The 12,596-nt window shown below is 41.3% G+C and overlaps 4 protein-coding genes across 4 annotated transcripts; 3 read left to right on the top strand and 1 right to left on the bottom strand.

Annotated features, from left to right (window-relative positions):
- Positions 1–169: 169 nt before the first annotated feature.
- Positions 170–4,522, top strand: AWJ20_3489 (uncharacterized protein; the record flags this gene model as incomplete). Its single annotated transcript, XM_018880509.1, has 1 exon — positions 170–4,522. One exon carries the CDS (start codon positions 170–172, stop codon positions 4,520–4,522), a length of 4,353 nt encoding a protein of 1,450 aa, XP_018738322.1.
- A 765-nt stretch (positions 4,523–5,287) lies between these two features.
- On the top strand, positions 5,288–6,583 carry HAT1 (Hat1p; the record flags this gene model as incomplete). The annotated part of the gene is made up of 1 exon (XM_018880508.1): positions 5,288–6,583. One exon carries the CDS (start codon positions 5,288–5,290, stop codon positions 6,581–6,583), a length of 1,296 nt encoding a protein of 431 aa, XP_018738321.1.
- A 918-nt stretch (positions 6,584–7,501) lies between these two features.
- PIL1 (lipid-binding protein PIL1) lies at positions 7,502–8,425 on the bottom strand (the record flags this gene model as incomplete). Its single annotated transcript, XM_018880507.1, has 1 exon — positions 7,502–8,425. The coding sequence occupies one exon, from the start codon at positions 8,423–8,425 to the stop codon at positions 7,502–7,504; it is 924 nt and encodes a 307-aa protein (XP_018738320.1).
- A 3,137-nt stretch (positions 8,426–11,562) lies between these two features.
- SYM1 (Sym1p) lies at positions 11,563–12,189 on the top strand (the record flags this gene model as incomplete). The annotated part of the gene is made up of 1 exon (XM_018880506.1): positions 11,563–12,189. One exon carries the CDS (start codon positions 11,563–11,565, stop codon positions 12,187–12,189), a length of 627 nt encoding a protein of 208 aa, XP_018738319.1.
- Between the last annotated feature and the right edge of the window lie 407 nt (positions 12,190–12,596).

Below are 12,596 nucleotides of genomic sequence, written 5' to 3'. Positions count from 1 at the left end.
ATCTGGGATGTATCTTTTGACCATGCTCTGACATGTGGGTCTAAGGTATCGTAATCCCAATGTACACTTTAGTAAGCACTTAGACTAACATCAATTCAAGTCTGAATATGAGCAGCCATTAACCGTGACAAGCTCATTAGGTGATGAATGGTCTCAAAGAGGAGGATCGATGTATGAAGAAGATATGGAGAATAGTATAGAAGCGACCCCTGAAGTTATAGGAGACGAAGGAGAGCGGCCTGCCACAACAACCTACAGAAGTACTGCCACGCCGGCGCAACAGCTCGGCTTAATTACTGCGGAACTTAGGGGTGTGAAATTGCAAAAACCGCTTGAACCCCGAGAAATCCCTGAAAATGGCGGTTCACGAAGTGATCCGCATAATAAATCAATTCTGATGTCCAAATTTGACAATCTTCCATCAATTCTAAGGCATCGGGGTAAATCCATTTCTAGATTCAGTGCATTTACAGTACTGGATGCTAAAGGAAAGGAAGTGTCAACTATTTCATGGGACAAATTGGCTTCCAGGTCCGAGAAGGTGGCACAGATGATCCGTGATAAGTCTGGTCTATACAGAGGTGATCGAGTAACGCTGTTTTACCAAGAGAATGAACTCATTGAGTTTGTTGTGGCTTTATTAGGTTGCTTTGTAGCTGGTGTTGTTGCTGTTCCAGTTGCAGCGTCATCCAGATACAGAGATATAGAATACATCCTTACCAGTACACAGTCTCATTTAGCGCTCACGACCGAAGCTTCTCATAAACTATTACAGAAGACAATCGCACTTCATAAGTTTCATTGGCCCAAGAATGTCGAGTGGTGGAAAACGAATGAGTTTGGTCTATACCATCCTCCTAGTAAGAAGGCAGAGCTGCCCCCATTACAAGTACCGGATTTGGCGTATATCGAATTTTCAAGGTCACCATTAGGAGAGCTAAGAGGCGTGGTAATGTCCCATCGTACTATCCTACATCAAATGACATGTCTGACAGCCATGTTACAAAGCCGTGATAATTATCATGGCAAAAAGGGTGCAACAAGAGTGGGAGGCAGAACCGTTTTGTGTAATGTTGACCTTCGACAATCAATTGGTCTCATCATCGGCGTACTACTTACTGTGTACTCGGGGAATTCAACTGTGTGGGTCCCACAGTCTGCACTTTCTGTAGAAGGACTCTATGCCAATGCAATTACTCGATATAGAGCAAACATTTTGCTTTCGGACTACCCGTCTTTAAAGAGTGTTGCAGTTAATTATCAAAATTTTCCACATGCAACAAGAAATTTCTCCAAAAAGCTACCTGTAGATTTTTCTTCAGTGAGCTGGTGCCTTATTGATGCGTTAACTGTCGATCCAGAGTTCTACGACTTGCTAGCTGATAGGTGGTTAAAACCACTAGGCAACAGTCGAGCGAGAGAAGTGGTTACGCCGATGCTAACACTCAGTGAACATGGTGGCATGGTGATCTCAATGAGAGATTGGTTAGAGGGTCAAGATAAAATGGGATGCAATCTCGGTGGTGGTAATGCTGGAATTAATTCTATGGTTGATGATGATATTAACTCGGGCCCCTTTGATCTGTCTGAAGTATACCTTGACAACGAATCGCTCTCTTCTAATGTTATAAAGATTGTCTCTTCTTCGTACCGGAGTAGCACGGGGCAGGATCCACCACCAAAACTCATTCGAGTGGGAGCATTTGGCTATCCACTCCCTGATGCTACTTTAGCAATTGTCAACCCAGAGACGTCAATCTTAGCTCCCGAGATGGTTGTGGGTGAGATATGGATTGATAGCCCTTCTTTAAGCGGCGGCTTTTGGGGATTGACTCTAGATACAGATAAAATCTTCCATGCTACCTGCTACAATGAAGAGGGAATGATTGATATGGAGTTTTTAAGAACAGGTTTATTGGGTTTTGTTTATAATGGCAAAGTTTATGTCCTAGGCTTGTACGAGGATAGACTCCGACAGAGGTGTACTGAGGAAGATGAAGAGAGACAACTTCAGCTCCAAACTGATGATGTCAATGAACCAAAACTGTTTTTGGATGGATATCGCTATCATTATACATCCCATCTGGTGGATTCAATTACGAGAAATATGCAGAGTCGTATATTTGACTGTTCTGCTTTTGATATCTTTATTAATGGAGACCACTTGCCAGTAGTTGTATTGGAGAGTAGCCTGGCAAGATTAGGGGTATTACCAGGGCCAAGTTCAGCATTTGCATCTTCTTCCACCTTAGCAGGTGCAAGCAGTAGTGCAGGGGTTGTTGGATCAGATGTGTATAACAAAGACTTAGTTGCTTTGAACGATTTGTGTGACAAGGTAATAGAACTGCTTTTCAGGTTCCATAAGTTCAACGTCTACTGTGTAATCGTTGCTCCTGCCAACAGTCTACCAAGGATCACGAGGAGCGGGCGTTCTGAGATTGGTAATATGCTCTGTAAACGCCGATTTGACCTTGGAGCACTACCAGCAGCATTTGTGAAGTTTGGTGCACACCGTGCCATTCGTAACCTTCCTGCAGGACAAGATATTGTAGGTGGTATTTGGTCGCCAGCCATCTCGCGCATTCGATCGGAATCATTGGTTGGTTTTGACAAGCAGTACTCGGGTGTTGATTTTAGAGATGTTGTCATTGATGATCGAACTGCGACGCCCTTGTCAGATTTCAAGTCAATTATTCATATCCTAAGATGGAGAGCATCACATCAGACAGATGAGCTTGCATATAGCACAATCGACAATAGAGCTAAAGAAGGTAAGGCTCTGACATATAAAAAGTTTGACCAAAAAATTGCGTCAGTAGCCAATTTCTTGAAAAAGACCCATCGAATGGTAGCAGGAGATTGCTTGATTCTAATGTATACCCACTCAGAAGACTTTGTCGTAGCTGTCTACGCTTGTTTATTGCTAGGTATCACAGCTATTCCAATTGCTCCTATAGATTCAAATCGCCTACACGAGGATCTTCCTGTTCTAACGAAAATTATCAAGGACTATTCAGCAAGAGCAATTCTGGTTCATGGAGAAACTGACAGTATTTTCAAAAACAAACATATTAGCCAGCAACTGAAACAACTAGCCACTTCAAGTCGTATTGCTGTGCCGGCATGTCATAATACTAGTAAAGTGAAGATATCACCTAGTATGGCTACCAAAGACTTTGAAATGCCGGTAAAAGCATTTTCGAATGATTTCCCAGCAGTAGTATGGATATACTTCACAGCAGACCACCGATATAATGCAGTCCAATTGTCACATCAAACGATTATGGGAATGTGCAAAATTCAGAAAGAAACATGCCAAATGTCGAGTACGAAACCAATTTTAGGATGCGTTAGAAGTATTAGTGGACTCGGCTTTCTTCATACTTGCTTGATGGGCGTTTATTTGGGAGCATCGACTTTACTACTCTCGCCAATCGACTACGCAAATAATCCTTCGACATTCTTCTTAACGCTTTCGAGATATAAAGTCAAAGACTCATATTCTACCCCCCAAATGCTCGATCATGCCTGTAATATTATGAAACCAAAAGGATTTAGTTTGACTGAAACCAAAAACCTCATGGTGGCAATGGATGGTCGGCTGCGAACAGATATTGTCAAAAATGTTAGATTTGTCTTTGCCAGTACTGGTTTGGAGGCCACTTCTATTAACTTGGGTTACTCGCATATTTTGAATCCTTTGATCACAACTAGGTCGTATATGTCGATCGAGCCTATTGATCTCTGGCTGGATCCTATGGCTCTTAGACAAGGATATGTGTCTGTTGTAAATCCTGAAAATTATCCCAATGCGCTTCACTTACATGATTCAGGAATGGTTCCTGTAAGTACTCAAGTAGCAATTGTGAATCCGGAAACCAACAGATTGTGTAGAGTAGGCGAATTTGGAGAGATATGGGTCTTTTCGGAGGGCAACGTGACAGGGATATTCAGATCTAAAGACCAATTTATGAATGATCGCATGCATGGAAAAATCGTGGATGGCAATAGTGATATCGACTATATTCGCACCGGAGATTTAGGATTTCTTCACACGGTCTCCAAAAGTATTGGGCCAGCTGGTTCAGGGCAGACAATTGAGATGCAAACTTTGTTTGTTCTTGGTAGTATCGGAGAAACTTTTGAAGTTCTGGGCCTCAATCACTTTCCAATTGATATAGAACAGTCGGTTGAAAGGTGTCATAAATCCATTGTTCCGGGGGGTACTGCCATTTTTCAGGCCGGGGGATATAGCATTATTATTGTGGAAGTGAGTTTACCGATAAGGGGAGGGGGGACCCTGGCGTCACTGGTCCCAGTAATCGTAAACACAATTCTCGAGGAGCATCAGTTTGTTGTGAATATTGTAGCCTTTATGTCAAAGGGCGAATTTCCCCGATCAAGATTACAAGAGAAGCAGAGAGGAAAATTGTTACAATTGTGGGTTAGCAAAAAGTTGAAACTCATAGGACAGTATGGGGTTTTGGCTGAAGATAATAATACCGTTGTAGAATCAAAGTGATACCATACTAGTGCTACCAATAATAGGAACTATATTAATAATTTTATTTTTAATGACAATTAGCATTTATGATAACTTGGTCTCAATGGCTTAAGTTCATGGCCAGAGGAACTTCAAAAAAGCTAACAAAAACGGGGAAAAATAAATAAATATATGTACATTCTAGACTACAATTATGGATCATAGTTATTTCGGGGACCATTTTGGTTCTTCTTCTCCAGGCAGACGTGCCGCTCTCGTTTGCTCCCAGTTATCGATATCTAATTGCTGCAGACGCTAATCCCGTTAGAAAATACTACCCAAAAACAAATTCAGAGCAACTTACATAATACTCATCCTTCATATTAATTTTACGTCTACCCCGTGCTAGTTTTAGAGACTCTTCTTCTGAAACTGCCGTTACATGTTCGTCATGTTTGTCGTACCTGAGTTGCGTGAAGAATGATAACATATATGTGGCTCCCAAAAGCATGGTCATAAATGGAAGTCCAAACATTACGAAGGAATGCTTCTTTACAGTTCTCAAATACCACCCTGTGAAACTGCTATTATAAGCAACCTTCTGGCGCTCAGACATGAATTTATTTTTTGCAAACACCATTTTTCAGTGGATCAGTGAAGATAGAATATTGATCTGGTGAAGTTATCTATCTCTCTTTAAATTAATTTCATAGTTAGCCGTATATATGCAAGCCTACTTAGTGTGTTCATACGCGTAATAACTCGATTATCTCCACTTAACAAGTTTCGTTCGCATCTTTAAATATGAACATTGAGGAGTGGACAGCCAATGCTAATGAATCGGTGACCCTATCGCTTGTTGGGAAGGATGAAAATAACGTAGACTTTCATCCAACCTTCACGTACCCTATTTATGGTAATACCGAATTGATATATGGGTATAAAGATCTTTCTATTGACATTAAATTGGATAAAACGAGTTTGCTGCCATTTGTCAATGTTAAATACACGGAAAAGTTACCTGATGTTGAAAGAGCTTTTATAGCTGCTAAAGCCAAAGAAACTGAAGATGATAACAATGTTGAGGCAAACATAGAGGACGAAGTTGACAACAGCAGCTCCACTAATGACCCTTTAAGTCAGCTACTGAAGTTTATGAACAAAGAAGATACTATATTTACTTCGAGCGAAGACTCTGAAGAGCATGAGGGTAATCAATTGAAGAAATGGCAACAAAGTAGAAGAGAACCCTTCCAAGTGCCTGGTATTGTTATAAACAGTTTTTCCATTGACACTAAGAATGGTCCAGAGAGGTACAGCTTATTCAAAACAGATCTTGAAAGTGCGCGCCTCTTACATTCAAGGCTCAGGCTTTTTGTGCTATTATTTATTGAAGCTGGCTCATACATTGACGTTACAGATGATCGGTGGGAACTGTATATCTTGTACAAAGTCAATAATGAAACCTCTGTCCCAGAGGAGTTTGTTGGTTTTACTACCGTCTATCCGTATTTTTGGTACTCCACGGGAGTACAACATGACTCAGAACCAGAACCAAATGCGATTAGAAAAAGAATATCTCAGTTCGTTATCCTGCCACCCTTCCAAGGTAAACACCTTGGTGCACGCCTGTACAATGCCTTATTCGACCAATTTCTCGAAGACAAGAACGTTCGAGAAGTAACAGTCGAGGACCCTAGTGAAGCTTTTGATGACTTGCGAGATAGATGTGATCTTGAACGTCTTTACAAACAGGGTAAACTATGGCCCCAACTAAAATTACCTCTAGATCCAGATTGGGTTGTTGACATGCGAACTGAGAACAAAATGGCACCAAGACAGTTTGATCGGTGTCTTGAGATGGCTTTTCTTCAACTCTTTTCTGCTGGAAAGCCTGACAAAAGATACAGGTTATACGTCAAGAACCGATTGTATATTCGCAATTCAGAAGCTTTAGGTGATCTTGACAAGCTAAGCCAAATTGACAAATTGCATGAAACCTATGAGAGACTAATTGAGGATTACCAACGAATTCTCAGTAAGGTGTCTTTCCAGACTGATCGTAAAGGTAAAAAGAGGGTATTTGAAGACTCAAACTGATGTATCAAGCTAGCTTAGAATCATATAATCGACTCTAGCTCCTTGATTGATATTAGCATAACTTAACTATTTCTCTCCAAAAATAAATTACATAGACACATCCTGGAAATCTCCCGATATCCGACAGAAAGGTCCTTCTTCGAGTCGTGACTTTGGTAATCCTCTTCAAGCTCCTCATGGATAGTTATATCCAGATGTCGCTCCATAATGTTCTCGAAGAGCATATTGTCCTTGTATTTTATATTGCTAGAGTTGCCATCTTTTGGACAGACAACAATCCTTCCATTGTATTCACCCCATACATCAGCGAACATCAGATCAATCGCCTCGCTGTCAACATCAGTGGCACGAATTGGAGCCATTTTACAAGCGTCGATAAACTTCAGGAAGAGCGATTCGAAGCCAGCAATAATAGACTCAATTTCTGATTCCCGGATACCCCGACCTAAAAACACACGCACTGGAAGTGCGACATGACCGCAACGCACATATATCTTTCTAAACTAGTTAGTCAACGAAATGAACTCCTCAAGATCCATCTTTACTAACACAACAGCCATCTGTAAGGAATATATAGGATACACAACTCCTATGCTGCAGCAGAAGGCACATCGCCCCGCCGTACTAATGCAGCCGTCATCTAAGTACCACTCACTACAGTAGCATTCATTTCATTATAAACAATTGATAAGCCATATTGACTACATAGAAATACAAATATTATTGCTAAGCTAGGATAAATGAATACGACAATAAACCACAATACAAAGAGACGAATAAAAAAGTTGAAAATTGACAAGAAAAGAAACAATATATAAATAAACTGCTCTTCAACGAGAGGTTTCTCATATCAATAACTTTTCAATAAAATATAACAAAATAATTTAATAAAGCATTACCATTCCATATTTCATTCCTCTAGGCTTCAACGGGTTCGTGCTCCTCAACCTCACCCTCTTCCTTACCATCCCATTCAGCACCCTCTTCCTCGAGGTAACCTTCAGTAGTTGATCTTCTGATAGAAAGAGTGGGCTTGACAGAGGCCTGGTCAAGAGTCCAAGTAGCCAAAGCGTTCTCAGCATCAATAATAATTTGCTTAGAGGCCTCGTAGCCATCATAAGCTTGACGAGTCTCACCAGGAGTGACTGGGCTGTCGTCCAAAAGATCTAACAAAGCCTTACCGTAACCAGCAATAAGAGCAAGCTTCTCAGAGTGCTCACGGATAGCATCAAATTGGTAGTTGAAAGCGGCCTTAAGCTTCTCACGGGTGATATTAGACAATTGAGCCTCAGCAACAAGAGACTCGGCTTCAGCACGGACCAATTCTTGTTCCAGGACAATAATCTTGGGAGAATTGGGTTCCTTGTATTTCAAGTGAGCAATCTGATCGGTAATCTTTTGCTTACGGTCACGAGAAGGTTGAACTGAGGCCTCAATGTTACGGATAGACTTGAGGGTGATTCTGTATTGGTCATATTTGTCAATGAATTGATCTTCCAGCTCACCGATTTCGTAAATGAGAACACCCAGTCTGTCGGTAACATCAGAAACGTCTTCATCACCTTCCTCACCCCAGATGGATAACTGCTTGGCAACCTCGCGACGCTCACGGGCAACGAGTTCAATTGATCTCATAACATTCTTCTCCATCTTAACAAGGGCAGCGAGCTTTCTAGCAAGCTCCGGGCCGAAAGAACCAGCAGTCGATCTTCTGAAAGTGTGGCTGATGGAACCCTTACCAAAGAATCTACCAGTCTTGGTAGAAGAGGGAGGAGGAGGGGGTGATTGAAGTTGGGCGGCAGTTGGAGCACGCGATTGACGGAGAGAATAAGTTCTGTGCATTGTGTGATTTTGTTCTTTAAAATTGTTAGACAAACTATTCTTGCGAATTATAACTTTGAACTTATGGGTTCAGATCAATGCTCGCTTTTCTTGACAATATCTCGACTTATAACGTGGGATACTAAGAAAAAAGACAAATAGTGATAACCTTCCTATGAGAAATTCCGCTATAAGATAAGAAAGAAAGCCACAGCAACACTACCAGCCAATTCTCAAAATGCCCAGCTTAACCATTTACTTACCTTACTCTTGTCTGGTTTATGTACAACAAATTCGAGCTATGTAGAAAAGAGAAAAAGGGAAAAAAGAAAAAAGTCAAAATGTTAACTTCACGAGGAATTGGCTTTATATTTATACTAAAAGTTGACACTCGCAATCATAAGGCGACCTGAGCAACAACAACAATTGAATGGCTGGTCTGACGCACAAAGGGAAAGAGAGGTACAGGTACAACAACCCACTTGTGCCAATCCCAAAAAGCAATTAATGCGTACATATGTGGCCGGAATATAGAGTGCCATAAAAAGCAATGTGTTGAACATTAGCTTTTCACAATTTGCCATGGCACCATAGTGACTGAGCTACACTGTAACCCATTAGCTATAAAATTGCCCGGTTTTGCCGATGAAATAGTTTTAGATCTAAGATACCGAACTATGCCAACATTATGAATTGTCGTTGGCAGTATAATCCGAATGGTTGGGCTCGACCAGAGCCTATAAAATATAATATAGGTGGCTTTGGGCTTAGTCGCTAGGCGGACGACGCGATACAGTGATATACCCTTGTCCCCAATCGGGCAATATTCCTAGATGGTAGTGGAAATTGGATGGCTGGTTAATAGGATCGGTAGGTATTATTACCGTATCTGCTGGACGTCCCCCGTAGAATCGAGTTGATTGTATGCACCGAATCCATGCTTTTCTGAAAGATTGAGTTGACAATCAGACAAACTAGCTGCCGCCTGCTTATGATCGAACTTAGGTATTGGAAAACAAGCCAAATTGGGTCAGGCGGTTTACACGGCAAAATATACTGCCTTGAGTGATAAGTTTGGCCAGGCCGTTAAGTACTTTTCAATACTAGCCCTGAATCTTTTAAGAGGTGATATGTGAGACACAACTGTCTGACGTTTGTTTCCATGTGTAGCTAGTGCCCAATACTCTCAGGTGGTCAGTGGGGGAAGGCCGCATTGGTGGGGAAAAACTATAGAAAAGCAGCCCGAGCCTCTTTGAACAGGCGGCACTATTCGAGGCCCTTAACTAGATGGCTCCATTATTGTCGGAATAAAAATACCAAAGTACAAATACTAGCAGACGAATTAAGTATGATCGCAAAGTACAGATGTATCAACTGGATTACTATAGTTAAGCTTGAGAATAACGTGTCCAGTTATTCATACCCACCGCGGTTGAGAGTCTGAGGTACTCCCCTTTCAACCAATTATCAGTTGCCATGCCCAGATGTTTACAAAATCATTACCAAATGTTGCTTCGGCCACCCCTCCCGAAATGGGTGCAGTATTTTAAGGTTAACTTTTAGAATGTACTTTCTGGGCCTTGTTTCGGCCCTTGCCTGCACATCTTTCGTAGGTGTTTGTGCGTGTGCGTGTTGCTGAATAGTTTTTGCGAGAGCTAGTGTATTTCTCTTTTTCGTGCTATAAATAAACCCTCTACCTTGATATATAACTGGATTATAAAAGAGGATTCAAATTGATTGCCAGAGCTAGCTTCAGTTTTCATGTCAAGTCCCGGTACCCAATATGCTCGCTCTTGCGACAGCAATCCCACTCTTACCACCGCTTAACAATGAATATCTGCATCAACAGAGGGGGCAGTATGCCGCCCGTCCCACTTTTCAGGATGCATGAGCCTGCCTTTCTCCACAATGTCTAAGCTAGTTCGTTCTATTGGTCTCTCTCATGTATAATGTGCAAGCGAGATTGGTCGGCATTTCATTTCCCTTTGCATAGGCGCTTTTCCGAGCCTCCAGGGTCAGAAGATTCAGGCAGACAGCACAATCTGTGTCTGCAGAATTGCCTGCCTAATCAGTTGCAAAGTATATGTGACCGTGGTCTGTACCATAGTAGAGGTGGGGTGCAGTTCTTCTATACTTACAAGTACAGTGAGGTAATCTGCTTGAAAGTGCTGATTCACAGTGCAGTCATGTATAGGCTTGGCTCTCTAGAACTAGAGATAAGTATCTGGTTATATCTACGAGCATCAATGAAGAAGAGAATAGATTACTCATGTAATCTGAATCAGCTACAATAGCTCTCGTTAGTTTAGCATCCTAAGTTAAAGTTCTGTCAGTATAAACAGATCAGCACCCCCTTTTCCTGGCTTTTAAACTACTCCTATAATCTAATTTCTTCCCCCCACTTTCCAAGTACCATCAGTCTAATCTGCCTTCCATAGGATTAATAGGTCATCTTTCGCCTGAAGAGGTGATTCAATTGACGAATTGGTTGTTTGGGCTTGCCTAATTCGGTAATTTGTTTGAACCCTTATCAGTTGTACGCTTTGCCCTTTCGGTTAAGTGAGTTGCCCGCCTTATGCACCTGATCAAAAATAATCTAAGTCCTTGGTATATGATGACGTCAGTTTTGAAATTAGCTATCATGCATTACACTACTACGACTGGAGAAATACACACAGTTACGTCAGGGGTTCGCTATACTCTTTGAAGCATTTCAAAGTGGAGTTGTAATCATTCATATAGATAGCAATGAGACACTTCGATATCACCGGTGAATTAGCAAGCAATGAAGAAACGTAACGCCATGCAATTGCCATTTCTATGTAACTGCTGATGTGCACTTGAGTTCTATAGGCCACCAGATGAGAAAATATATCGAAATCATTGCTCTGTCTTCTGATCCCAACTAATCTCAAAGTACTTTTACAGTGGTAGCAAAACAATTAATCTAGAGTCAGGCTAATGGGTAATCTGCCATAGTCTTTTACCGCTTGTACTGGTCGCGTGCAGCAATTGCTGGATCAGACATATTTAGTGCGGCGGTCTTACGTTTGATTCACCTGAACAGGTTATATCCTCGTGGACCGCCAGCGGAAGATAGACAACATTTGGATATAGAACTGAGCTCTTAGTCTCAAGATTTAACCTTACTTACGATAATGGCTTCATTTTTTAGGTGGTACAACCACCAACTGGCGGTGAGACCAGTTCTCACCAATTCACTGTCTGCTACTGTTTTGTTCGGAGTAGGAGATATCATTGCTCAGACAACTTCAACAGAGGATCATAGCCCAAAAAGGAGGACGCTGGAAAATAACGAAACTCATAGCCGGTCGCTTTTGTCGACCACTGGAATTGACCTACGCCGTACATCTCGTGCTTGTATATTTGGAGGTCTTTTCTTTGCTCCAATAGTTTCCAAATGGTGGTACCCTTTTCTTAACGGGATCAAGGGTCAAAATTCAACAGTGACTACTCTGAAGCGAGTGGCCCTGGATCAAATGGTCTTTGCTCCGTTCATATCCGTGCCAATGTACTTCACCTGTATTGGCATTCTCGAAGGGAAGAACTTTGAACAGTTGTCTGCATCGCTTCATAGGAATTATTTGCCAACCCTGATGGCCAATTGGTCTGTATGGCCAGCTTTCCAGTATGCCAATTTCATGTTCATTCCTCATGAATACCGTCTTTTGGCAGTTAATCTGGTGTCTATTGCTTGGAACACATTTCTGTCTTTCACAAACAATCGAAGCAACGAAGTTATCCAGCCTGAAATTGCAAACTGATAGGGCCGTTTTGTGATGACAAAATAGACCCCGGTTGATGTATTCAGTCAACGGTTGCAAGCAATATGCTTGACGCTGTGGAAGGCTCAGTCAAAATTACAAAATACATTATTTTTCTATGGTATTCTAGCTACTTTCTATTTATATTTAACCATTTTTAATCGAATTCTCTATCCAGTTAGCCAATTGTCGTGATAGAAAAATTTTTGATTATTATCAAATCTAAATTTCGACTGGTATAAATCAGAGTAGCGGTTCTAATGTTTCCCCAGCGTGTAGTCGGAAACAGCTTCTAGTTGAAAAGTTTTAAATTAGAAATCATCAGGAAGTCCAGTGATCAATTTAGATTTTTAATAATAGAACATCTACTTACCATCAAAAGTGTATGTGAGAAATGTTATCTACAA

The sequence above is a fragment of the Sugiyamaella lignohabitans genome, chromosome B (genome assembly GCF_001640025.1).
Source record: "Sugiyamaella lignohabitans strain CBS 10342 chromosome B, complete sequence".
Taxonomy (NCBI): domain Eukaryota; kingdom Fungi; phylum Ascomycota; class Dipodascomycetes; order Dipodascales; family Trichomonascaceae; genus Sugiyamaella; species Sugiyamaella lignohabitans.
Note: the sequence above shows the minus strand (reverse complement) of the source record. Positions and strands in the feature narration are given on the sequence as shown.